The 26,841-nt window shown below is 41.0% G+C and overlaps 1 protein-coding gene across 2 annotated transcripts; it reads left to right on the plus strand.

Annotated features, from left to right (window-relative positions):
• Positions 1-163: 163 nt before the first annotated feature.
• Positions 164-25,555, plus strand: wdr3 (WD repeat domain 3). 2 transcript variants are annotated; one of them, XM_007895866.2, is made up of 27 exons: positions 164-230; positions 1,475-1,701; positions 2,361-2,570; positions 3,173-3,291; positions 4,366-4,444; positions 5,907-6,002; positions 7,627-7,722; positions 8,251-8,352; positions 10,135-10,232; positions 11,517-11,627; positions 11,715-11,945; positions 12,881-12,974; positions 13,426-13,527; positions 14,123-14,208; positions 14,844-14,979; positions 16,824-16,880; positions 17,326-17,426; positions 18,273-18,384; positions 18,722-18,856; positions 19,911-19,961; positions 20,274-20,339; positions 20,472-20,564; positions 21,650-21,697; positions 21,843-21,886; positions 22,401-22,529; positions 23,654-23,747; positions 25,192-25,555. In XM_007895866.2, the coding sequence occupies exons 2-27, from the start codon at positions 1,531-1,533 to the stop codon at positions 25,345-25,347; spliced, it is 2,817 nt and encodes a 938-aa protein (XP_007894057.2). In that variant the 5' UTR covers positions 164-230; positions 1,475-1,530; the 3' UTR covers positions 25,348-25,555. The 2 variants fall into 2 exon arrangements, with proteins under 2 accessions (XP_007894057.2, XP_042189808.1); XM_042333874.1 differs by having other exon boundaries at positions 179-234.
• Positions 25,556-26,841: the final 1,286 nt, after the last annotated feature.

Below are 26,841 nucleotides of genomic sequence, written 5' to 3' on the forward strand. Positions count from 1 at the left end.
GAGATCGAGAGCTCGAGAGCTCGCTCGCTCGCTCAGACTTCACCAGTCGATTCGCAGAGATCAGGATCGCCCTCTCCAGTTCGCTGTCCCGAGGGCTGCGCCGGTCCGTTGGATTGGTTCGGGGATCGAGCGCTCGCGCCTGTTCGCTCTGTCGCGCTCCGCGAAGCACTGGGGAGCAACTCGCGTTCGGAGCTGCGGCGGACGGGCGGTCGGTCGGTCGGACGGAGCGAGTGAGTGAGTGATCGGTCGATCGATGGATCGATCGCGTGGCGGCCTCTTTGGCTGAGAGCGAGTGTCGTTTCACGCCGAATCCCTTGAATCCCGATATCGATCCGGATCGCGTTTTAAAGGCTGTGAATGCGATTTTCCTGCCACGTTACACGGCGCGGAACCGGGCCATTCCGGGGGGCCCGACCCGCCCACACCGAGGCCCCCACTCCTCCCCTCCCCACACCCCTCCCCCACACCCCTCCCCCACCCTCCCCCCCACCCCTCCCCCACACCCCTCCCCCACCCCTCCCCCCACCCCTCCCCCCACCCCTCCCCCACCCTCCCCACACCCCTCCCCACACCCCCCCCCCACCCCTCCCCCCCACCCCTCCCCCCACCCCTCCCCCCCACCCTCCCCCCCACCCCTCCCCCACACCCTCCCCCACACCCTCCCCCACACCCCTCCCCCCACCCCTCCCCCCCACCCCTCCCCCCCACCCCTCCCCCCACCCCTCCCCCACACCCTCCCCCACACCCCTCCCCCACACCCCTCCCCCACACCCCTCCCCCACACCCCTCCCCCCACCCCTCCCCCACACCCTCCCCCACCCCTCCCCCACACCCCTCCCCACACCCCTCCACCCCTCCCCCACACCCCTCGTGTTTACGTGGACTATAAAATAATAATAATAATCCTCGCATTTGATATAGCGCTTTTCACGTCGGGAGGACGTCCCGAAGCGCTTCACAGAACACACTGTAAAGTGAACCGACTGTACATTTGTGGGCGAACGCGGCGGCCAATCGCGCACAGCCATGTCCCGCAGACAGTCGCGGATTGAAAATGACCGATTTCTTATTCTTTTGTTTTTTTTTGGAGGGATTGTTATCACGTCTCTGAAGCGCGTTGAGTCCTGTTGGCTCGCGGGCGGTGACCGCATTTTGTAGACACATTTTGTTGTGTGTGTCCCCCCCCCCCCCCTCCCCCCACTCCCGCCCTCCCCCCCCCAAAAAAAACACACGCGAGACTTGATTGACCCAATTTTTTTCCCCCCATCCCCGGGGGGAGGGGGTGGGATGCGTCGGTCAGGACACCGGGAGGCACTCCCGTCACTTTTCCAAGAGCGCCACCGGAGCTCGAAGGTCCGCTTGGAGCAGTTTGGCGTCTCGCCGAAAGGATGGCGCGCGCCCGACAACGCGCTCGTCCGTTTGTGTCCCAAACAGAAGCGTTCACTCGCTGTCGGTCTTTGGTTTGCCTTTTCAGGAACGGACGTCGTTTCGCTCACTGCGCGCCGCGCTGCCCTGTGAGCGCGCCCGGCCATGGGCCTGACAAAGCAGTACCTGCGGTACGCCGCCACGGCGGTTTTTGGAGTGATCGCAAGCCCCAAAGCCAACGTGGTTTACGTGCAGCTGCGAGGAGAGAAGGGTCGGTACGTGGCGGTTGCTGCGTGTGAGCATGTGTTCATCTGGGATATAAGGAAAGGAGAAAAGGTAAGTGAGGTTGTCTTGAGCACAGTAGCCATCTGAAGAATTTTTTTCACAGCTCCAAACTCAGTAGAGCGCCCAATATCCCCACCGGTTGGGACCAGACCTATTATAGATGTGAAGACAGTGCAGATTATGTTGTGTTATTTTGACGACGCAAGTCAAGTTAGACGGTTGTCAAGAGAACAAAATCAGTCAATTATGTCGTGCTTCTGTCAAATAAGCATTGTACTTGTACGCTGATCATTATGTAAACTACAATGTCAATACGAACCAAAAACATCCATAAGGGCACATACTAACACTATGGCAGTGTCAACCTTTCTCTTTGTCACTCTCATGTTTGCCCACATCGTGCCACTCTCTTCCCGCTCTCACGCAGCGGTTGTTTTTTTCTGTCTCTTATCTCTAACCATTTACTGCAACTGTATCAAATTCCTCATTGAAATTGCGGATTTCAATCTCAGGATCTCAGCATCGCTTTACTTCCTTCCACATCTTAGCCAATAAGTGGATTCTCTGGTGTATGGATATGCAGCACTCTTCCTGTAAAGTATACTAAAAGAGAACCTTTTGTTTTATTAGTTCATGTTCTGTTTGCCTGCAAGCACAGAGTTTGAAACAGTGCATTGTTTTGAAGTCCTTGTTGTATGTTGAATCCACAGATATTAATTCTTCAGGGTATTAAACATGAAGTGACGTACTTGTGCTCCTCTCCCGATGGCCGTCACCTGGCGGTTGGGTATGAAGATGGCTCAATACGAATATTCAACATAATGACTGGAGAGAGCAATGTCACTTTCAATGGGCACAAATCATCAGTATCCATTCTTAATTATGATAGTCTTGGAGCACGGCTAGTATCTGGATCAAAGGTACGGATTTGAGGTCATTTGGTTGGGGGTGGGGGGGTGTCAGTGTAAAATTGTTTGCAAGGCAAAATATGACTGGATAGTAAAATTGTTTTCTGTTTTGCACTGAGTAATACGTCAGGTTGCCTAAAAAACAGTCCCTATGTGAAGTGCACTATGTAATACAAGTTGTTTTGTAATGTAAGGTTGCAATAATGTATCCCTGCATTGGAGACTAATACATTTCTGCAACAGAAATTAGGTACTACAGTACAGTGTATTTTCCTTATTCTGTGTGATTAGGAGTTTAACATTGTTTTCTTTCATTCAGTACAAACATTTACAGAATTTGCAACATGCGCTTCCCTAACATACAGCTTCTGTCATGTAGTAAAACTGATTTATTGTTCTGCAAAAGACTGTTGAAAATAATAATAATACTTGCATTTGATATAGCAATTTATCACGTCTTCCAGGCATCTCAAAACGGTTTACCAAATATACTGTAAAGTGAATTTTGTGGGCAAAAGGCGGCAGCCAATTGTCCCACAAATAGTCATGGATTGAGTGACCAAATTATTATTATTTTAATTTCAATATCGTGGAAATTTTTGCACTTTTTCCAGGACACAGAAATCATTGTATGGGATATTGTCAACGAGAGTGGTTTATACAGACTGAAAGGGCACAAAGATGTTATTACACAAGCAATGTTTCTCAAAGACAAGAACCTTCTGGTCTCCAGGTATTAGCAACATTGTTTTCAGCACAACAGGAGGCTATTCACTCCATTATTATTCTTGTGCTACTTCTACATGCATTACTAAATAACCCTTTTTTGAATTAATAATTCCAGCTTTATTACAAATTCCTACTCTTTCTCCATAACCTCAAATGTTTTTACTGTCCAGTGTTTATCCAGTTCCTTTTTAAATAATTTCATTGATTCAACTTCAAAAATCAGTTGTAGCAATCAAACCCAAACAACCTTCTGAGTGAAGAATTTCCTTCTAACCCCTCACCCTCTTTTATACTGGAGAGAAATGAACAAAAAGATGTCACTATTTAAAAGATGTTTTTTCTTTTGGTACTTTATTGTGGTTACCGTGTTAATAATAATAATAAATAATAATAATAATCCTTGCATTTGATATAGCACTTTTCACGTCTTCTCGACGACTCAAAGTGCTTCACAGAATAGACTGTAAAGTGAATTGACCGTACATAATTTGTGGGTGAAACGCAGCAGCCAATTGCGCACAGCAGTGTCCCACAGACAGTCGTGGATTGAAAATGACCAATTTATTATTATTTTGGAGGGTTATTATTAGGCGTGTGGAGTAAGGAAACTTGCCCAAAGTTTTGCCCTGCCTGGAATTGAACCCTAATGGGAAATTCTCAAACCATTATATTGTTTTTGTTAACTAAAAGATAAGGGTTGACACATTTTAACTCAATAACATCAGCACAAAAGGTGCCTCCAAAGACTCCCCCAAAACATCACCAACAGCTAAGTTGCAGCAAATCCTACTATCATCTCGTACAGCATCCCATGATGGCTGGTACTCTTCAGATTTCTCTGTTTCTTCAGACTTTTCATGTGGATTGGTGTCCAATTCCTCAAAACTTGATCCTGAGAGTGGAAAATCTAAGTTTGTATTATTATTATTATAAAACTTGATTGTAACAGAGTATCCTGCAGGAAATGTCTCAGAGGGAATGACTGGGTTAATGGAAGCAGGAATCTTTTTATTTGAATCTATGTTTATGACTCTCGGGAATTGAATACATTTGTTTCTTTCTGTCCGCTTTGTTTTAGTTCCAAGGACACATTTGTGAAATGGTGGGACTTGGATACACAACATTGCTTCAAAACCATGGTCGGACATCGTAGTGAGGTTAGCAATTAATTTATAGAAGCCATTCAGACTGTGTTGGTTTGATCTGCGGTGCTGTAACCATTTCGCTACCAAAAAAATTGTAACGTTTTATATTTCCTCAAGACAATCGTTGTTCAGTCAGGCCCAGCACTGAATGTTATTTTATTCTCTGTGAAACGTGAGGATTGTGCTGTAATTAGTCTCAGCACAGTCCAATGCAATGTTTCATCTGATGCTTGTGTTATTTTGATGATGCAAATAAAGTTAGAACGTTGTCAGGAGGTCAAAATCCAGTCAATTATGTCACGTTTCTGTCAAATAAGCATTGTACTTGTACACTGGTCAGTTTGGAAGCATGCTTGCTGTGGGTCAGAACAATTTAAAAAAAAAACATGTTGTGTCTTCAAGTCCTTCATGAGGACTAAGGTTCATAGTCCAGGCTGACCTCTCGTACACTGCATTGTTAGGGTGCCATTTTTTGGACGAAACATTGAACTGAGCTCCTATCCAACTCAAAACACAAAATACTGCACATGCTGGAATCTGAAACAAAAACACAGAGAGCTGGCGAAGGGTCGTGGACCCGAAACGTTGACTCACTTTCCTTTCTTCATAGATGATGCTTGACCTGCTGAGTTTCCCCAGCTCTCTGTGTTTTTTGTTCCTTTCTGCCTCCTTGGACAGGCATGAAGGATCGAATGACGCTTGTTCAAAAAGAGAAGAGAGATTCTTCCATTACTCTGGCAAAGAAACCCCTAACTACAATGGTCGATTACTTCATAGATGTTTGTGGGACCTTGTTATGTGCATAATATCTGCCTCATTTGCCTACATATCTAAACAGTCGTTATATTTAACAGCCCATAAATATATGGTAATTCCCCATATGGTAATATATAATTCCCCATGAAGCCCTTTGACAAGTGCTGATGTTATAGTTACTGTATCCATGCAAATGGTAGTCATTATTGTTATTATTATATATTATTACTTATTCTATTGATTATTCACAAAAAATAGATGTTTACAAAGCAGTCATCTAAATTTAGGTTACCAACGTGGCAAAACCTAGTTCATTAGAATTACCTGAAGTGAATGACCTATCTAGGGGTTTCTTTGTCAGAGTAATGAAAGAAACTCCCTTTTCTTTTTGAACAGATTCATAGGATTCTTCATGTCTACCCAACTTCGTTCCTTAATATTACTCGAGGATAGTAGGTTTCGCAAACCGTTCTTGTTCGGCAGTCCAAACATCTGCAGAATAACTTCTCTACTTGGTTAAAATATGATGTCAGTCAGGGACTATCTAGAAATAATCTTTGTTAGATTAACTGGAATTCATTTTTAGGAGATTAACTGAAATTCATTAATGCTTAATGGTTCTAGAGAAACCGTTATACTTTTTATTAATTGTCCTTGAATTTTGTTTAAAGAAAAAAGGTTTAATGTGGATGTTTGTTACCCTCTGTGTTTCCTCCAGGTGTGGGGATTTGTATTGCTTTCAGAGGAGAAGCGAATAGTGACTGGATCATCTGACAGTGAACTCCGAGCATGGGACATCTGCTATCTGGATGAAGTAAGAATACTATTAATAAACCACTCATGTCACTGTTGCTTAGCTGTTGACTTTGTCTATATAACATTCACTTTCATTTTAATTTTAGTTTGTAAATGGCTTCAAGGCATTTTCTCTTACCATGCAAGTGATTATTGTTATTAAACACATCAAAGAGAAATGTTGTCAATATGAATTTTTAATGTGCTCCAGGCCACTTTCATGATCCAACCAACCTTCTGTCCATGTTTCACAGCTTCAGCTAAGGCCCGTCATGTTGTTCCGAGCTATTGGCTCTGAACAACATCGTTGTGTATTTTTGCACTAAATTTACAGCAAATATCAATTATGGAAGTATAGAAAAAGTGGTTCTCTAGTTTAATGGATTATTTCCTTGCAACAAAGAGACCAAATATAATGAAACCTACTCTCTTATTGATTCTAAGTGAGCCCCCAAATAAGGTTGTTATGAGCTCTGGTCAAGATCAAATGCTGGCTTTAATATTGGTAGCATTTAGACTTGCTTGAAATGTAATCTGTGACGCCAAACAGCACATTTCAAACATCAGTCACTTTTAAGTTTACCATGAAAAGCGTTGTGTAAATTGGAGCAGTGCCAGCATTAGTGTCTTGCTGCTCGGATCACCTTCAGCGGGTGGTTTCAGCAATACTTCACTTTGTAACATTCCAGTACAAACCAAGATCTGATCTGATGCCCAATGATCCATTTCTTTGTGCAGTACCCTGAACGGCTGAGGAAACTTTAAGGATCTGTTTCTGAGCTGGTTGTATGACTAAAATTGGGTTAGATTCTTTTAATAGCTCTAGTTATTGCAGTGAAGAGGAGGGCATGATTCTGGCTTCGCTCTCCACATCGCTCCACTGCTGAAAGAACATTACTTTTCTTCCTGCAGTACAGTATACATGCAGTATATGTACAGTATATGTACATTATACATGCAGTACAGTATACATGCAGCAGAGTATATGTACAATATATGCACAGTATACATGCAGTATAGTATATGCACAGTATACATGCAGTACAGTATGTGTACAGTATATGTATTATTCATGTAGTACAGTATGTGTGCAGTACAGTATGTGTACAGTATATGTACATTATACATGCAGTACAGTATGTGTGCAGTATATGTATTATTCACGCACTACAGTATACATGCAGTACAGTATATGTACAGTCTATGTATTATACACGCAGTACAGTATATGTACAGTCTATGTATTATACATGCAGTACACTATATATACAGTATATGTACAGTATACATGTAGTACAGTATACATGTGACACAGTATGTGTACAGTATATGTACATTATACATGCAGTACAGTATACATACAATACAGTACACGTACAGTATATGTATTATTCATGCAGTACAGTATACATCCAGTACAATATATGTACAGTATACATACAGTATACATGCAGTACAGTATACATACAGTACAGTATACATGCAGTACAGTATACATGCAGAATAAAAAGGTGATGGTAAATTGTAACCATCGTCTATCTCCATGTTTGTGTTGGGTGACGACATTAACTATGTTGATTACTATTCTGATTTTTTTTAATCATTCTGGTGGAGACTATTACCCTGTGTTGTAAATCTTACAGAAGAAGGAACTTGGAGAACCAGATATGAAAAAGACAAAGGGTCACCTGGTACACACTGAAGAAACTGAAAGGGAGCTGAATGAAAACCCAGAGGAGGTGAATTTTATTCAATACAGTCTTCAGATCTTCAACAATTTCATTCTAATTTAGTTTGATCGAGTTTCTTATGTGACACTCCAGAACAGTACTGGGGGAGCTTGCTATATTGTCAGAGTTGCCATCCTTCAGATGAGGCATTAAACCAAAGTCTGTTCAGGTGGATGTTAAAGATCCCGTGGTTTTGTTCAAATAGAGAAGGGGAGTTTCTCCTGGTGTCCTAGCCAACAATCCTCCAGATTGAATCAGTCTTTACCTCATGTGTGTTTGTGGCACTTTGCTGTGTACAAATAAGTGCCATTTTTGCCTACAAATGCGGTCATTTCAGCAGTTCCCTATGAAGCTCTTTGAGATGTTTCAACATTAAAGGTTATATCATACACAAGGATTATTATTTTTAAGCGATAGCCAGCAATAGGGAGTTTGGTGAATCTTGGATACAAAGGGATAAATGGGATTCATTATTTGGGTGTACATTAAAGTGAAAATGCTGCCTTTGGTTTTATTCACCCTCTGTTTCTCTCACAGCTTATACTGACCTGTCAGAAAGCTGGATCCATGCTTCGGGATGGCAGAAATCGTGTTGTTTCCTTCAGAGCAGATCAAAGCAGCAAAATTGTAGCCTGCCATGTGAGTAGCAATCCATTTGCAAACATTGTCTTCACACCATTCACCACATTAGGCAACTTGGTCAACTGCCTATTACAGTTTTTATATTACCATACCAAGATCCCTCAGTACGATTAAAAAAAGAGAAGGGTTTTCTCCCAGTATCCGGGCCAATAATCTCTCAAATAAAATTGCTCCTTAACTTCATGGTTGAATGAGGGATATTGCTGTGTGCAAATCGCTGCCTCATTCGTTTGTAAAATGCACAGTAACTCCACTTTACAGTAAGATCCTGTGAAATGCTTTTGAGATGACCTCCTGCGTGAATGTCATACTAATAATAAAATCCTTTGCATTTCTCAAATGCAAGGAAGTTTTTTAGTAATATTTAACAATAATGGCTAGTAAATAAATCCATTTATATCATAAGTTCAGCTATTTAGCCTGAACTATAACAACGAAAGCTGCAATATACTCTAAGTGGCAAAATAAATGATACCATGTGGTAACTAATCTGCAGAGTGAAGATGTCACCATCATTGGCATTTTCAAGCTGGGTATTCGTAGTTCTTAGCTGTGGCTCCCAGCAACAATATTGCTCCACTGAAAGGAGGAGCAGCAAATGGTACTCTGAGCCAAGCTGATCATTCAAACAATTTGGCCATGTCTAATACAACCAGGAGGCTTGCCTGTTGAAGTGGGAGTTCTATTTCAATTGAATTTGTGATTTATGTCATTGTCTCAAGGTGATGTCCAGCAATGGATGGGGCGTATTTCCTGCACTTAGTGTCAGGTTCAGATAATTAATGTTATTCCTGAATAAAGATTCTTTGCTGCTACATTGAGAGTTTTGATATAAATAAGGGTGAGTGGAAAGCGGTTTGGTTCACATTTAAATGGGGACTGTTTATCTGCAGGCAGCTGAAACAGTTGTCTTGCGGTAACAGATAGGTAGAGGCTGCTTACTAAAGGTTCATGCTTGAGTACATTCAAGATCCAAACAGCTCACATTTGCATGCTGTATATATTAACAGTATTACTATTTATCCAGTAATAGTTTGCTAATTTACAAAGTACTATTTTACCACAGGGCAATTTGTATTTTTTAAAAACAAACTTGGAAAAATGTCAACACATTATTGAGTGAAAATAAAAGGTGACGATCAATAAACGATCTAACAGGAAACAATTTCAGATATAGTCCTTTCCCAACTTGTGGATCCTCCAGTTCTAAGTAAAATTGCACTGAATTAGAACATAACAACATAAGAATTTGCTAGGCGAAAGAAGACAAGGTCCACCCAGTTCGCCTTCCACCATCCTGACAGTCGCTTGATGATCTGTTTAGTCTGATTGAAGAAGTTCTAATTTAAATATTATCCAGCATGGGGGAGAAATTCTACCTGGATCTAGTTTTATTATTTTAAGAACAGAAAACCAGCTTCATTTGAGACTGGGTTCAACAATTTGGGAAATCTAATGCTCTGAAATGCTAAGAAAATAGAGTAAATCTTTCCCCAGGTGGAATTTCTCCCAAAACAAGTGCTATTTATAGCAATTGTGGCCTGCTTTCCGTGCTCTCTTTTAAAAACTGTCCTTTAAAATGGTTACTCAATAACCATTACAGCTGAAATTACAGGTGTTTTGCAGGTGTTGCTGTCTGCTGCAGATTTCATGTTTCCATCTATGCTAGCAAGGTTAAGATTTTAAATAATAAAATGTTCCAATTTAACGTGGAGTAAAACTGTACATTTGAGATCTAGCCTTTCTTGTGAATCATACAAATGTTACATTTGCTTGTAGGGTACAGATAATGTGCTTGAGGTTTTCATGGCCCTCAGCGAAGAGGAAGTCAAAAAAAGGATTGAAAAAAAGCAAAAGAAAGTGAAGAAAAGGGCAAAGTGAGTGAACTTATGCAGTTGCGGGACATGGACTCAGGGCTATGATTTCTCATACATAGAAACAGGCGTAGGCCATTCAGCCCCTCAAGCCTGTTCTGCCATTCTATAAGATGGCTGATCTGTACCTCAAGTCCAATTACCTGCACAACATTTCCCTTAATACCCTGACCTAACAAATATCTATCTACCTCAGTCTTGAAAATGTGAATGGATCCAGTATCCACAACCTTTCCTGGGAGAGACTTCCAGATTTCCACTACCCTTTGGGTGAAAAACTGTCTCCTAATTTCACTCCTAAATGGCCCTGCTCTAATTTTAAGATTATGTCCCCTTGTTCTGGATTCCCCCACCAGAGGAGATAGTTTCTCTGTATCCACCGTATCAAATCCCTTTATTATTTTAAAAACCTCAATCAGATCACCCTTCAACCTTCTAAACTCAAGAGAATAGATACCAAGTTTACGCAACCTGTCTTCATAATTTAACCGTTTTAGCCCTGGTATCATTCTGGTGAATCTGCGCTGCACTCCTTCCAGAACCAATATATCCTTCCTGAGGTGTGGTGCCCAAATCTGAATGAGGTACTCCAGATGGGGTCTGACCAAGGCTCTATGTAACTGAAGCATCATTTCCTCTCCTTTATATTCCAGCCCCTTTTAGATAAAGGCCATCCCATTAGCCTTTTTGATAACTTTTTGAGAGACTCCAGACCTTGTTGGTGCCATTTGGGGAGTGATCTTGTTGAAAAGATTGGACCAGTGTTTGAAATGGCTCATGGTCCTGCAGATATAGAAACAATTTGGAGAAAATTGACTTCAACAGATTCAACAACAAAATACAATAGTACTTAGCTTAAGCTGGTGGGTATCTATAGCAACCTACTGGCCTGAATCATTTATAAAGTCTGCTCTGCAGCGGACAAGCTTATAATGTGACCTTTCTGGTTGGACTGCAACGATTTAAAGCATAATAATAATAATAATAATAATCCTTGCATTTGATATAGCGCTTTTCACGTCGGGAGGACGTGAAACCTGTTATACTACCATATCAGGGTATCCGTCACCTCAATTGACTCTATTGTCACAGAAAATACCACATCTAGTGGTATTGTCCTCTATGTTCACCTGAGTATGGGTACAGAAAAAATCCTGTCTTAAAATTTTGGTTTCAATAATATGCACTTTAAAGTATTCGATCAAATGGATAAGCCGGATTTTGTTTGCATGTAGAATCATATTATATTCTAGTGTATTTACTGAAATGGAATGCATTATTCAACAGAAAAAGGGCCGAGTCAGGCGAAGCTGATACAGACTTGGAGATTGCTGTGCAACAAAGCCTAGAGGATGAGCTTGAGCGAATCACCAATATTAAAGCCTCGGCAAAAATCAGGTAAAATTTGTGGTCAGTCTGCGGTTACCTGCACAACAGATTACTGGAGAAAATGCATTGAGCCATTGATTCACTTTATTTTATTAGATCGTTTGACTCTCTGTTGGCATCAAATGGGGAGCTGAAGGTTGTGATGCTGCTACAGAACAACACAGTTGAGGCCTACACGCTGAATCATACAGTGAAGTTACCAGAGTGCACAAAGACAGCCAGGATAACTCTTGCAGGTCACCGGACCGACAGTAGAACCCTTGCTTTCAGTTCGGACAACATTGCGATACTCTCTGCATCAGCTGAGACAATAAAGATATGGAACAGGTTTGAGCTGTTTACTATGTGAATGTAGGGATACAATAAAACATTTATATTACACTTTTCACATTGGGAGGATGTCCCAAGGCTCTTGGGATGATTCAGTACAGGTGAATATTCCAATGGCAGATTACCAAAATACTTTAGTTAGGTAACTCGAAACACAAGTAGAGGAGAGAAACAATTAATCTCACCGATTGGCACCATCCCCATGTGGATAAGGAAACCATGTGCACAATTGGTCATCATGCAAAATCCAAATTGGCTAAAGTGCCGTCCAAACTTTTTAACAACAGGAATCGTACTGTGTCTCTACAGTATCACTCTGTGCCAGCCCTTCTCTCTAACTCAGCGCTCTTTCAGACCTTCAAACTTTCTATCTCTGTCTCAATGACTTTCTCAGTCTTTGTCTCTTGCTCTGTATCTGACTTTCTCTATCTTGTTGTGTGACTCTAACCCTATACTGTACCTGTAATAGATTGTTGAGCTCTTCACACTGCTGTGCAAGTAACTTGGGGTTTCCGTACCCTTGCACACGTGCAAAAAAAATTTTTTGCTGCCATCTCACAGTACTGGATTTGAGTGCCATGCAAGATATGTGGTGTTTTACTGTAATAGGGAAAATAAAACAATTTCGGCCTCTGAATCTAGGTGAGCCAATATGGTAAATTCATCTTCTAAGCAATCAATTGCACCATACAAAACAGTTACTTGTAGCCAAACATAAATGCAGTAGGATTGGGTATATTAGGATTGGGGTTAGTTGATGAACAGGTTGCGGTTTGTTAATGATTTGCTTAGGTCAGACCTACATGGATGTGTATTTAACTCCTCACCTATTGTGTTCTCAGTGGGAGATTTGCTGTATAAATACAGGTTGTTGTTATTAGGTCTATTATTCCTTGTGAAACTCTGACAGATGTAGTTTTGCTATCTCACAGGTCCACTCTACAGTGTATTAGGACCATGGAATGTGAATACGCTCTCTGCTCTCTCTTTGTTCCTGGAGACAGGCAAATAATTATAGGAACTAAGGTAAGGGAGATAGTATTTTGCAACATTTACAGCCCACAGTAAATAGTGTTTGTACATATTTCAACTGTTGTAATGATAACAAACTGCAAGAATTATGATAATTGGAATAAATCAAAGGTCAATGGATAACAACCATAGAGAACCCTATTTTCTTGCCATTTCAGTGCTACATTGGTATCTGGTGCTGAAACATTCTACGCTTGACAATATAGTTGAAGTAAGAACAAAACACAAATAGTGGAATACAAAGGATAGTTAATGTAGTTGCCGTTCTTATCACTTTGATTAATTGTGTTAGATCTAAGGTTCCAATTCAATGGGGCGAAGAAAGTCATGGTGGTTTTGTTGTTAAGGTAGCGTTGCCCTTTCTCTCGACAAACCTGCCAGATAACAGTATTCAGAAACTCCCCACAGAGTTTTTTTAATTTCCTTGTGGTTTTCTTTCCTCTAGTCTGGGAAACTGCAGCTCTTTGATTTGGCTTCAGGGCGTTTGTTGGAAACCATTGATGCCCACAAAGGAGCAGTGTGGTCCATATCACTGGCACCAGACCAGGTAAGGCAAAGGATCAAACTTCAGTTAATTAATTTGTAGTGAAGCCTGTAGATACTTAACTGTATTACCCATCCCCATATGCTGCAAATCCTATGATGTGCTTTGCGATGCCCTATCTACATGAAAGATAATATACCATATGAAAGTATTATTAATAAAGTCCAATAGCCCCTCTACAAAGACTTTGCAAATATACCAACACCAGAATTAAAAACACAATTCCTACAGTTTACAGGAAATCGTGTGACGTGCTTTCAGATGTGTTCCTGACGTGAAAGGCGCTATATTAAATGCAGGTGCTTTTTCAAGTGCTGCACCATTCAAGCCCTTTTTCAGCTCCAATATTAAAGCAAGGTGACTGCTGCTTTCATGGATTTGCTGCTGCATCAAAAGTAATACATTTATGAGCATGAGGTGCTTCTTGTTTGAATCCAATGACTACTCTTAACTCGGCACATTTCAAGTGAAGTTCAGACTTCTCAAGATGCCCATCTGTATGGCACCTGTGAGTGAGGTGGGCTTATCCTTGCTAACAAAGCCAGATGCGTGAGAGCAGTTTTGCCCTTGGGAGTAATGTCTGTCCTCTTTCTTCCAGCGTGGATTTGTTACTGGAAGTGCTGATAAGGTGGTGAAATTTTGGGAGTTTGAGTTGGTGAAGGATGAAGAGTCTTCCCAGAAAAGGTGAGCTTTGAACAGGCGAGAGAGAGCTGAAAGGAACACTTTTAAGTCAACATTTTGAAACTTTGGGTTTCATTATAACTGCAAAGTCCCTATTATGTTTGTTTAAAAATTTTCTCTCCCCCTCATCCTGTTTCCTTCCATAGACATCAGACTCCCTCCAGTACTTTGCCCAAGTAGTCAATGTTCATTTTGGATTTGTGCGACAGAGTAGTTGACCAATCCCAATCATGTTTGCGGAAAATCAACCGCAAACTTAAGAGCGAATTTAAGACTGTTTTTCAAAATTCAGCACTATCTTAAATTTTAAGATGTGGTCCCAAGCTTAAAAACATGAGAAATTTTGGAACCTGAGGCTCAATACATGTACTTTTAGGCAACTGAATAGAAATCAGAAGCAAGAAGCCTGACTAATTTTCTCTTGCCTAATTCGGGACACTGAGGGACATTGTAGTGCCCTTATTGGAGCCCCAAACTGAGCACAGAATAGGGATTAAAGTACTTCAAAGTGCTAAATAAGTAGAATGAATCTAGACCCATATGGAGTTCCTCCCCATTCGTCGGGTATATAATTTCTCCTATTTCTCCTTTTATTGTTAATGCTGACTTCTTCATTATTGTTCTTCCCCTGCTGGCAGGCTCTCTTTGAACCACATCCGAAGCCTGCAGCTGGATGACGATATCTTGTGTGTGAGCTACAGCCCCAATCAGAGAATGCTGGCAGTATCACTGCTCGATTGTACAGTTAAAATATTCTACACGGACACACTCAAGGTAATTGATTGTTGGAGACATTTAACAGGACTTGGAGAAATGCTGGTTGCAAAAGAATCTCTAAGTAGGAAACTGCACTTGACAGCAACCAACCATTGATACATGTGGTTGTACATTTAATTCCTGTGTTGCGTTGGCTGATCTCAATCAAGGTTCTGTTCAGGATTCTACAATTGGCCTCAATGCCCCTAGGCTAGGTGGAAGAAATTCAACCAGGACTTCAACTCACCTTCGAACTACTTCCTACAGAAAAGTTTGGGTGTGTGGTTTTCAGTTGAGACCAGGACAATGTTGAAAAATATTTGCAAATGTAGCCAGAGTTTTGTAAGCCTGACAACAACAACAAGATTACATTTGTATAGCGCCTTTCACGTCGGGAGGACGTCACAAGGCACTGGACAGAGTATAGCATTTCAGACCTGAGCTGGGGTTGGGGGGCTAAGGGGGAGGGGAAGGGAAGGGGGGTGGCCGATGGCATGGTCGAAGAGGAGGGTCTTGAGGTGGGACTTAAAGGAGGCTAAGGAGGGGGTGAGGCGGAGTGACTGGGGGATGGAATTCCAAAGGTTGGGGGCAGAGTGGCTGAAGGCTTTCCCGCCAATGGTGGGGTCGGGTGGGTGGGGGGCCGTGGAGCAGGCCAGAGCCGGCTGAGCGGAGGGAACGGATGGGTGGGTAGGGGGTTAGGAGGTCGCAGAGGTAGAGTGGGGCGAGACCATGGAGGGCTTTATATGTGAGAACCAGGAACTTGAACTGGATCCTCTGAAGGAGAGCGAGCCAATGGAGTCGGGCGAGAGGAGGGAAGATGGGGTCACTGAGTTTGGTGCAGGAGAGGACATGGGCTGCAGAGTTCTGGATTATCTGCAGCCTGTAGAGGGAGGAGTTGGGAAGGCCGACAAGCCTTTGCAAAGTCAAGCCTGGAGGTGATGAAGGCATGAACAAGAGTTTCAGCGGCCTGAGGGGTGAGGTAGTGGCGGACTCGGGCGATGTTACAGAGATGAGGGAAGGCAGAGCGGGTCATGGCTTGAATGTGTGGGAGAAAAGACAGTTGAGGGTCGATCAAGATACCTAGGTCCCTGACTGGCGGTGAGTTGTAGTGTGCAACCATGGAGGTGATGGTGTCAGAGCCTGAGGTGCTGAGGCGCTGGCGTGAGCCAATTAGAAGGGCCTCAGTCTTGTTCACATTCAACTGTAGGAAATTAGCCCTCATCCAGTACTTGATTTCTGACGGGCAGTCTGTCAAGACAGCAGTGGTCCTGGAGTTGAGGGTGGAGGCATAAAGATAGAGTTGGGTGTCATCCACATACATGTGGAAGTTGACCCCATGTCTGCGGATGATGTCACCAAGGGGGAGCACGTAGATATTAAAGAGGAGAGGGCCAAGGACAGAGCCCTGGGGGATGCCAGATGTGACAGTGCGGGGGCTGGAGGAGAAACCGTTAGAGGCAACGAAGTGGAGACAGTGAGAGAGATAGGAATCGAACCAGGCAACGGCAGGTCCGCGAAGATTAAGTAGAGGAGAGGCGGTGTATGAGGATGGAGTGGTTGACAGTGTCGAAGGTGGCAGAGAGGTTGAGGAGGACAAGGAGGCAGAGGGAGCCCTGATCACAGATGTTCAGAATGTCATTAGTGACTTTGACCAGGGCTGTTTCCGTGTTTTGGGCAGCGTGGAAGCCGGATTGGAGGGGTTCTAATCTAATAAGCAAATTAAATTTCCTTTGGTTATTATTTCTTCACTGGTGCTGAAATAATTAAAAGATTTCAACAAAAGTTACATTTTGTGATTTTCCATAAGAAAATGAAAATCTGTGACTTCTTACAATTCTCCTTGTTTAATTCTTCCTCCGCAGTTTTTCCTGTCTCTGTATGGACATAAGTTGCCCGTTCTCTGTATGGATATATCGTATGTAAGTATTCTTCGTTCTTGGTGTACATTGTAGAAACTGTTAAGTTCTTAAAATGGCCACGGATTAAAATGGCAAATTGTTGAATTAGGTTTTAACCTTGAAGTTGGTTTTCTATAGTTTTTAAAAGAACTTAATAGAAAAAAAACAGTCTTCAAAATTTAAGGCTGCATTTAAGAATTGTCCAAATTTTGGATTGCTTCATTTCATTGAGTTCATTTAATAGAGCCTTCATTCACTTACTCTTAATCAAATATACCGTGGGCATAATAATTTATTCCCTGAGACCATATAATTATTCTTGTGGCTATATGCATTGCATTTCAGATTAGTAGTACAGCATTAAGTTGTGAAAGCATGTCAATTGCTACCCAGTTAATAATAAATATGCCATTTCTAGACATCTGTTTTCTTGTTTTTCATGCCACTCTGATCTCTGCATGTGTAGGACAGCACACTGATAGCAACTGGTTCAGCTGACAGGAACGTGAAGATCTGGGGATTAGAATTCGGTGATTGTCACAAGTCTCTCTTCGCTCATGATGACAGGTACATGTTAATTTACAAACCATCTGTCGCACTTGGTACCCAACAAGATGTCAGAGCACCGGTTTGTTCCATAGAGATAAGAACGGTGATTTGTAATTCTATTTGATCTCTTGCATAAGTAAAAATGTGATGTGCAACAATTGATGCTCTGCATTGTCTGTTTGAGGGTATAGTTTAGAATAAAACAGAATTGTTTCTAAGAAAACTAGCGTTTTTTTTGTGTCAAGAAATATTTTGGCACCTGATTTGCATTTTTCAACCTGTGGTGTGTTGTACTTCTGATTTATTTGTTTCTTTTGTGTTACCTATTCATTTATTTAGTCTGGGGTGTATTTGGATAAAGTAAAAAGGGGTAACATTAGAAAAATAATTAGTAGAAACATCTACACGATGGATTGGTTAGCTCCCTCTGTGCTGAAATTGTCTGTTTCTTTGAAAGCACCGCATTCCCCACACCACTGATGTAGTTGTACACTGAAACCCACACATGTACAATCAGTGCATGGACATCCCAGCTCAGCAACTCTACCTGTATAGGTTCAGCTCAGGGTGTCTGCCCTCTGCTGGCACCTTATGTGTAACAGTTTGTACTGGCCTCCACTAGACCTGACCAATCTCGATTCTACATACTACAGTGATGGTCAACACTGGGACATTGGACCATTTAATGGATCAGAGGTTCTCCATCACCTCTGACACTAACTGCCATAGAGAAATTGCTATGTTATTGCTAAAAGTATAATTTGCGTAAATGTCTAGAGGAAGCAGTGGATATGTTAGACCACCTTAAAACAAGTCATGATCTAAACAACGTGCACTTTTTTTTCTGATCTGTGTTCTTTGCAGTGTAATGTGTTTGCGGTTTGTAGCAAAAACCCACCTCTTCTTCACTGCTGGGAAAGATCGGAAAGTCAAACAGTGGGATGCTGACAAGTTTGAACACATCCAGACACTGGAAGTAAGTGGGACCTTAGCTTAAAGTGACATGAGCTAGTTAATGTAGTCATAGTTTGAAATTATGAATCGTCCTGTCTGTCCTTGTCTCTCTGCCAGTGCAGAAACAAAACTGAAAGCTTTTAAAGTATATTATACTGTCTCATTAATATTAATGTAGGACAGTATTTCCACATAAATTACTTTAAAACCGCAGCTTGCTACATGCACATCAGTGTATATTTCTGGCAAGTGGAAAAGAAATTTCTTAAGTGGAACAAGCACAGCATGAGATTTGGACTGCTGCTGGGTTCTTATACACCCAAGGGCCGGGTCTTTTATGTTGTTTTGTTCTCCACCAGGGACATCATGGAGAAGTCTGGTGTCTGGCCATCAGTCCCAATGGAGATCATGTGGTTTCTTCCGCACATGATAAATCTCTACGATTGTGGGAGCGAACTAGAGAGACAATCATCCTGGAGGAAGAGCGAGAAATGGTAAGTTAGGTATAACTCTTATTTGGAGTGCGAATGGCAGTTATATCAGTTTCTCAAATATTTACTAAGGGGTAGGAGCAGACAGGTTGCAAAGTACAGCGATATATCAAAGCATTGTGCTGATAAGATGGGGGGGTGGGTAACATGTTGATCTGTACAGGCATGTTCTTGATCTTAGCTGGTGAAGGGCACAAAGTGAAAGCCAAGCGAAAGGAAGAAGGTGAAACCAAGGATGCATTCTCCAGGCTGCCTTTGGGTCGGTCAGTCAAAGGCAGCACTGACAAAAGGAGCAGTACGTCTGGCTGTCTACTAGCGGTTGGGAGTAATGATCTAAATATAAAACGTGAATGAACAACACATTTCAAATGAAGGTTATAAAGTTACCAACCTGTACCCAACCAGATAAATGACTCAAGTGACTCCATATCTTCCCCCCCCCCCACCTCCAACAGAGATGTGAAAACTAGTGAATGAGACAGTTTTAGATCATTTGAAAAGATGGGAATGTAGTTTTTATGCTGGATAGACTTCATTAATAGAGTCTAGGATGAGGGTGTGAGCTATACACACTTTCACTACTCAAATGAAAAGATATTGGAAATCCTGGATATTCAATTATCTAGTGTTGTCAGAGTTGGATCACCGAACTAAATGTTATCCAATTGTATCACCTAACTAAATGTTATCGTCGTGGCAGCACAAAACAGGCTGTAAATTTCTATTGATGCAGTGAATGTGTTGCTGCTGCTTTGATTCTCTTACCTCAGCTTGGGTGAATTACTGATTTACTATATAATTCCACCTTGCCTTATTGCACAGTCCTGTTTTGTATGTCTAGGTACAAAAGCTGTTCCTATGCTTTCACACCGATTAATTTTCACTGGCTTTGAATTTTGTTCCCCAACAATTAATGCAGAATTTGAGGCAGTCCTTATTAGTTTTGCATGTAAACTGCAGGGAAAATGGAGCTGATCAGTTCTCTAGGTGGTATTCCCTCTGCTTAGAATATTTGCAGTGTTTGCAATAAGCACTGATGAATTTTATGTCTCCACAGCAAAGAGAAGCAGAATATGAAGAGAGTGTGGCAAAGGAGAGTGGACCTGTGGTGAGTCTGCTTTTCTATATCATTTGGACATATTTTTCCAGTAATTGGGATAGAGTCGGATATGTATGACTTGGGGAAACTAAAAATTCCCAATAGTGTTCCAGAGAGCGGTGCTGTAGTACCTAAAGTCACAGCACTCCGAGGCGCTATCCTACGTGAATGACCCTATATAAATACGTGCTGTTGTTGTTGTGGGAGTATCAAGTGAAGTGACAGCCACCAATGGTGGAACATGGGTTAGGAGATGGCATATTGTTACGAGGCTGGAGTACAAAACCCATTCTTACTGACAAATTATCCTTCATCTTCCAGGTGCCCGGAGAGCAAGAGGGGGAGGCAGGCTTGGCCGGAAAGAAGACAATCGAAACTGTTAAAGCTGTAAGTATTTAATACTTATTATTATTTAATACTGAACGATTGATCGCAGAATGAACAAGCTGTTAGAGATGGTGGGGTTTGGGGATCTGCTGGAGTACATCACATTGATCTGTCAACTTTTACTCTCGTCAGACGGAGCGCATCATGGAAGCGATTGAGCTGTATCGGGAAGAGACAACAAAATTGGAGGAGCACAGAGAAGCTTGCAAACGTGCTGGAAAAGAGGTGAGATGTTCTCCATCATGATGACCCATTTACTGCTGAGGCATCCAATCATTTTTACAAACTTGTAACGTGCATGTTAAATAACTCTTGTTACAGGATCAAATATTGTCAGGATTGAGTCACTGGTTATTGTTTTCGTATGGTTATTACAGGCCAGAAAACAAGTTGTGCCTCATTCATGTAATTTAAATACAATTGTGTGGGAGACACTATAAATTTCAATTTACAATACAAAATTACATTTGTGTAGCGTCTTTCACGCTGGGAGGACGTCCCAAAGGCACTGGACAGTCAGAGATTTGGAGCCGAGCAGGGGTCGGGATTGGGAAGGGAGGCAAGGAAGGGAGTGAGGCGAAGGATGTGTGAGAAAGCTAAATGTTATGTTACTCGGTGTCATTTCTACCCTCTAGTTAATAATAGGCCAATCAATGTCTCAGATAGTGGTTTCTGAATCAAGTTGGTTAAACTCCAGGAGTACCACAATACGCACTCTGGGGTCCAAACCTTGGATCTTGCCATCCTGCGCACTAATAAACCCTCAACGCCCACCCTCAGCCCCGGTGCCAAGCCAGTTGACATGAAAGGTGCTATTTAAATTTGTATTGCAATGCTCTCCAGAACTAGGTAAGCAGGCTGTATCCCTCCGGGAAGCATGAAATACAAAAATCTGTAAATAAATGCTCATTGTTGTTTTGTTGTTGTAAATGGTAGAAGTCAAGAGAATGCCAAGCTAACATTTTGGATGTGACCCTTAACAGAACACATTATGCTGCAATGTGGAAGAAATGTTCGCCTTACAATAGACATTCAAAAATAGATTCTAGTACCACTTTGTTTCCTGAAGTACTTTTTGGCACTCCAGATACTTCAAATTAAGTAGCTTCTCAAGGGACAAAAACTAAGCTGCAGGGGCTATTGCAGCCTCAAATCACAAATAGGGAAGGATTTATTCTGGTGTTATGTTACTAATGGATATCTTGTTCTAACATCCCCAGTTTAGCAGCCAACAGGACTTCCTTGCACTAAGCCACTGCAGTGCTGACAACGAGATAAATTAGAAGATAATTTCTTTCTTTTTTTNGCAGCTGCCTCCTCCTACTAACCCCATACTGACTGCATACGGAAACATATCAGTAAGTAGTATCAAGATCCATTTTTTTTCAAACCTCTTCTTTTACAGGATGCTGAAACTGTTGTTTTTGTATTTTAGAACTTGGTGAATCATTTTATTTGTTTTTATACATGAAAAAAATATTTTTTTTCCACTTTGTCCCCCAGCCATCTCGATATGTCTTGGATGTCATTCGAAAAGTCAAATCAAGGTGAGTAGTAATTGGTCTGCTTTCATTTCTTTCGTCAACACAAAGCTCTTGATGATCTCTTTAGATTCTTTATATTAATTGATATTCCCTGGCATCTGGCCTTCTTGAATCCAGGATAGGTCTTTTCTGTCCAGTTACAACAGTAATGACTCTTAATAATGAATTAATAATAACCAATTATTAAGAGAGTCACATTGTCCTGTGAATATCTTGGATGATAGGAGGGATGGGGGTTATCAATCCAATCGTGTGATGTTTTCCAAGTCGTTGGGGACGGGGGAGTGCGGGAAGGAATATAATTGTGTGATATTTCTGAGGTTGAGAATTGTAATTTCCAAATGACTGAGATGCTTTGCCAACACGAGACACTGTTAAAATGCAGATGTTGGCATCTGCTCCTCAGCAGTTTAGTCTGAGGGAGGTTAAATATTCCTTAAGGGTAAAGGAAATACAGAAAGAAATGTTTAGAATGTGAAGATTTTAATGTTTTTTTTCTATTGGGATCTTTTTCCAGTGAGCTAGAAGAATCACTGCTTGTCCTTCCATTTTCCTACACTCCTGATCTGCTCACTCTGTTCAATGAGTACATCCAGCATTCTCTAGAAGTTGAACTCATTTGCCGATGTCTTTTTTTCCTGCTCAGGTAGGTGTTTGGAATGAGAACACTTTGCATTATTCCCCAAGTTTAACCCTCTCACACTCCTCCACATTTGGCGGTAGGGAAAAAATCCTTGGTGTCAGCCTGGCTCAAGCGATAATACTTTCGCCTCTGGGTCAGAAAGTTGAAACCTTAACGTTGAAACCTTAAGCTCAGCCTAGGCTGGCACTCCAGTGCAATGTTACATTGTTGGAGGTACTGTCCTTCGTATTAGATGTTAAACCAAGATTCTATTTACCTGTTCTTCGGGTGGATGTTAATTTTCTGTGATGTTGTTGGAAAAGAGAAGGGAGTTTTCTACACCCTGGCCCTATTTTGCATTGTGAGTCACACTATTTTAAGTTTAGTATTTTAAAGGGGAACTAAAGTCTGTTTTTTTTCCAAGACAGCAGGACTAACAACCACAAATTCAGGCTTGTTTGGGGGGCAATGTTATAGCAATATTTCTTTAAACCCACTGCTAAACATGGGTTATCAGGAAGGGAGATTGAAGTCAGGATACTGAACTCATTTAAGAAATAGCTTGTTTCTGTAATGGGATGAAATGAGCTGAAGGATTTTCTTCATCTGAATCTCTTGTGAAAAAGAAGAAATAAAACCTTTGTCATCTTGGTAATAATAATAATAATAATCCTTGCATTTGATATAGCGCTTTTCATGTCTTCTAGACGTCTCAAAGCGCTTCACTGAATATACTGTAAAGTGAATTGACTGTATATTGGTGGATCAAAAAAGCTGAACTAAAAGCACCGACCCGAGGGAAATCTGAGTACTAGCAATTTATTGCTTTATACTCACGATTTCTGCACTTTCCTGGGATCACATGGCTCCAGATTAAATCTCAGTCCAGTTTAAAGAGCCCGTTTACATCAATCAATAGCACCACTCTTGCTTGTCCTGTTAAACAAACATGACGAGGGCCAAGTAGAGGGTACGTCCAGGGGAAGGTCTTCAAGAAAGAACTTTTCTTTTTATGTAGAGGAGCATTTTATAAGGATGGTATTGTCTATTATTTCCAGAAGTACTTGGGACAAACCTACTTCTAGACTGTAGTTGCTCTAACTAAAATGTGTGTCTGATGTGATTATTATTTTTATTCGTTTCTGTAGGATTCATTTTGGACAGATCACTGGTAATCAGATGCTCCTAACAGTAATGGACAGCTTGAGACAAAATACAATCGGAAAGATCAATGCTATGAGGGTATGATTGTGGTTTATACCAAGCTTATTAACAGCAGAATGTTTAGTCAACAAAGTCCTCAGTTGTCTAACTCCACATTTCAACCATCAAATATACTGATTTCATAAGTGAAACTGTTGTATTGGTTTGTTTTTTGACTGGTTTAGTGGATGCCTTTATTACACTGTTTTGGGAGCAACACAAAAATTCACAATACGAAAGACAACATTTTATAAATTATGTATAAAGGATAATTGGAAATGCTGGAAATAGGAAATAAAAAACGAAAATGTAAAGCATTTCCAGCGTTAGCTTTTGTTAGAAAGAGGCTGCTCATAACATGTTTCACTCCATTAGCTGTGGTGATGCTCCAAGACTACCCCGCATGAAGGGCGCTACATAAATGCCAGTGTTGTTGTGGTGCTAAGTGACCGTTCTGCACATAAATTTCTAACATAGGAAGAGGGCAATCAACCTGTTGACTGTCAGTCTGCTGTACTAGATTATTGGATTATTGGATTATTCCTTATCGCCCATAATCCCCTGTCTATCTTATTTTTAAGCAGGCAATTCATTCTGCCTCTATGACCTTCTAACAGTGCGGTGCAATGACATTCTCACAACCATCTGTGTGAAGAAATGTGTTTTATTTCTTCTAACAGTTTAGTTTTGATTTTAAGATGATGTCCCTTGCTTTGGATCTCTCTCTACCAAAGGGAACAGTCATGCACTATCTTGCTTGTTAACCTCTTTAGCTATTTCAGCCAGATCATCCTTTAACTTGATCAGACATAACCTGTCCATCAGTGATCTATGCAGCAGCACTTACTTGCCTCCATTCCCCATGTTCTAAAACTCAGCATCCCATTAGCCTCATTAACTGCTTTCTCTACTCGCAAAACAGATTTTTACAATTTATGTGCTTGGACCCCTAAGTCAATCCCTTTGCTTATCTACAGCCTCTAGTCCTTCACCATTTAGAATGCATTACCATCCATAATTTTTTCGTCCAAACTTTACCAAGCTCACACATAGTTTTGTTAAACATGATCTACCATTGTTTTACCCACTCACTTAATCTATATCAGTCCCTTTGCAGTTTTCTGTCGTCCTCCTCAAAAGTTATGATGCATTCTAGGTTATTAGCATCAGCATATTTGGAAATTCTATTCCTATAAGCCAGTCGTTTCTTTGTGGTGTGAAAACCTAGGGCCCAAGCACCAATCCCAGTTAATCACTCTCCGGCAATCAGAGAATGTCACATTTAGGCCAATTCTTTTGCCTCCTTCAAAGTCACAATGATGTCTTCATTTTTATGTTCTTTAAGTTTAGCTAATGATCTCTTATGTGGCTCCTTATCAAATACCTTCTGAAAATCTAAATTGTACTTCATATGCTATAAATTATGGCACAGGTTGAAAATATGATTCACTTTTTTTTATTTTCTCTTTCTGTTCCTTGGCAGGATGTAATGGGCTTCAATTTGGCAGGACTTCAGTTTCTACAGAGGGAGATAGAAGCCAAAGAAGATGTGACTTTCTTTGCTGATGCAACCGAGCAATTCAATGAGAAGAAGAGGAAAAGAAAGAAACGGGAGAGGGTTATTCTCACTGTTGTGTAATGTTCATTTAATATTAATTTAATATTAAATGAACACTAAACTCTAGTATTCCTTGTGTCTCATGTGGGAGCAGGAAGACAAATTATTTACATTTGTTTTCTCAGTTCTGCTACAATATAAAATCTTTCACCTCAAATGTATACAAAAGTATTGATGTTTTAATACAAATGCATTGATGTTTCAATAAAATCAAATTTTTAAAACTGGATTCTAAAAAGATCTGGAGAATAATAATCCTTGCATTTAAATATAGCGTCTCATCACGTCTTTGAGAAAGACAGGGAAGTGAAACTAAACTCACTCTGACAGAAAGCCAGCACAGGCACAATGGGCCAAGTGACTGCCTGCCTTCTGTGTTGAATGATTTCCTGAGAAATGCAACCATCTGTTATTAATAATAATAATTCTTGCATCTGATATAGCGCCCTATCGTGTATTCGAGACATCTCAAAGCACTTCAAAGAATATACCATAAAGTGAATTGAGTGTATATTTTTGGGCGAATCGCAGCAGCCAATTGCACACAGCAGTGTCCCACAAACAGTTATAGATTGAGTGACAAAATCATCATTTTTCTATTAATTGTTTATGAAGGGATTATTACCTCTGGAAAAGAGATCTGCAGATCGACTAACAACCGGGTGGCTACTTCCTGCTAGATAAATAGAGGCATATGGAGTAAGAAAACTTGCCTAACATTTCGCCCTCCCGGGAATCAAACCCAGGTCTTTGCTTGCGAGGCGAGTCTGAATCTACTTGTTTTTGTAGGAATTGCAGACTTGCCCCGTGTCAATATTTTGGAGTTTAATTAACATACTTGCAATAATTATTCATTGCATTTAATACACACCTTTCACTTCAGGAGGATGTCTCAAATTGCTTAACAGGACTTATTGCAACATGCAGTGACAGTGCAATTTGTAGGCAAAAGCCAATGGAACAAAGGACTGACACCAATTGTCAGAAGAGATACAATATGTTAGCAGATGTGGAAATAATATGGTTGAAAACTTCTTGTCTGTTTGTATTGGCCTTTAGTCAAATTGCCATTGGCATGAGACAGATGTAACTCTGAAGGTGTATGTTTTGTTCCTTTTTTGCCCCGAAGTCAGTGACTTATGCTGATCCAATGAGTGACAGTAAACAGCTATACTTCATGTGTAAGTCTAGACAGTAAGTGTCAGCAGACTGCTCAACAATGGGGAGGGGCATTAGCCCAAACCAATCCTGTCCTCACTCAATTCCCATACACATGCAGATTTCAGTTCTGAGTAGGGATCAGTCCAGGTTCCTGTTTTGTAGTGATAATATTTCAGAATATGTAATTCAGCTGCTTCACAAACTGGTTAGATTTTAGAAAGAATCAGACCTTAATTTATTATTTTTTAAAGATTAATGAATGTGGGTGGTTCGCTTTTAATACATTAAATGCAAATTATAAATGTTAAATGTATAAAAATGCACAATAGCTCCTTTGGTTAGCATTATTCTTTG

This window comes from Callorhinchus milii, unplaced genomic scaffold, assembly GCF_018977255.1.
Source record: "Callorhinchus milii isolate IMCB2004 unplaced genomic scaffold, IMCB_Cmil_1.0 Scaffold4, whole genome shotgun sequence".
NCBI classification, from domain to species: Eukaryota; Metazoa; Chordata; class Chondrichthyes; order Chimaeriformes; family Callorhinchidae; genus Callorhinchus; species Callorhinchus milii.

Coding starts and splice junctions, on each gene's coding strand:
- wdr3 (XM_007895866.2), top strand. CDS start 1,531: ATGGGCCTGACAAAGCAGTACCTGCGGTACGCCGCCACGGCGGTTTTT. Junction 10,233..11,516: donor AAAGTGAAGAAAAGGGCAAA/GTGAGTGAACTT, acceptor ATTATTCAACAG/AAAAAGGGCCGAGTCAGGCG. Junction 14,980..16,823: donor TCTACACGGACACACTCAAG/GTAATTGATTGT, acceptor CTTCCTCCGCAG/TTTTTCCTGTCTCTGTATGG.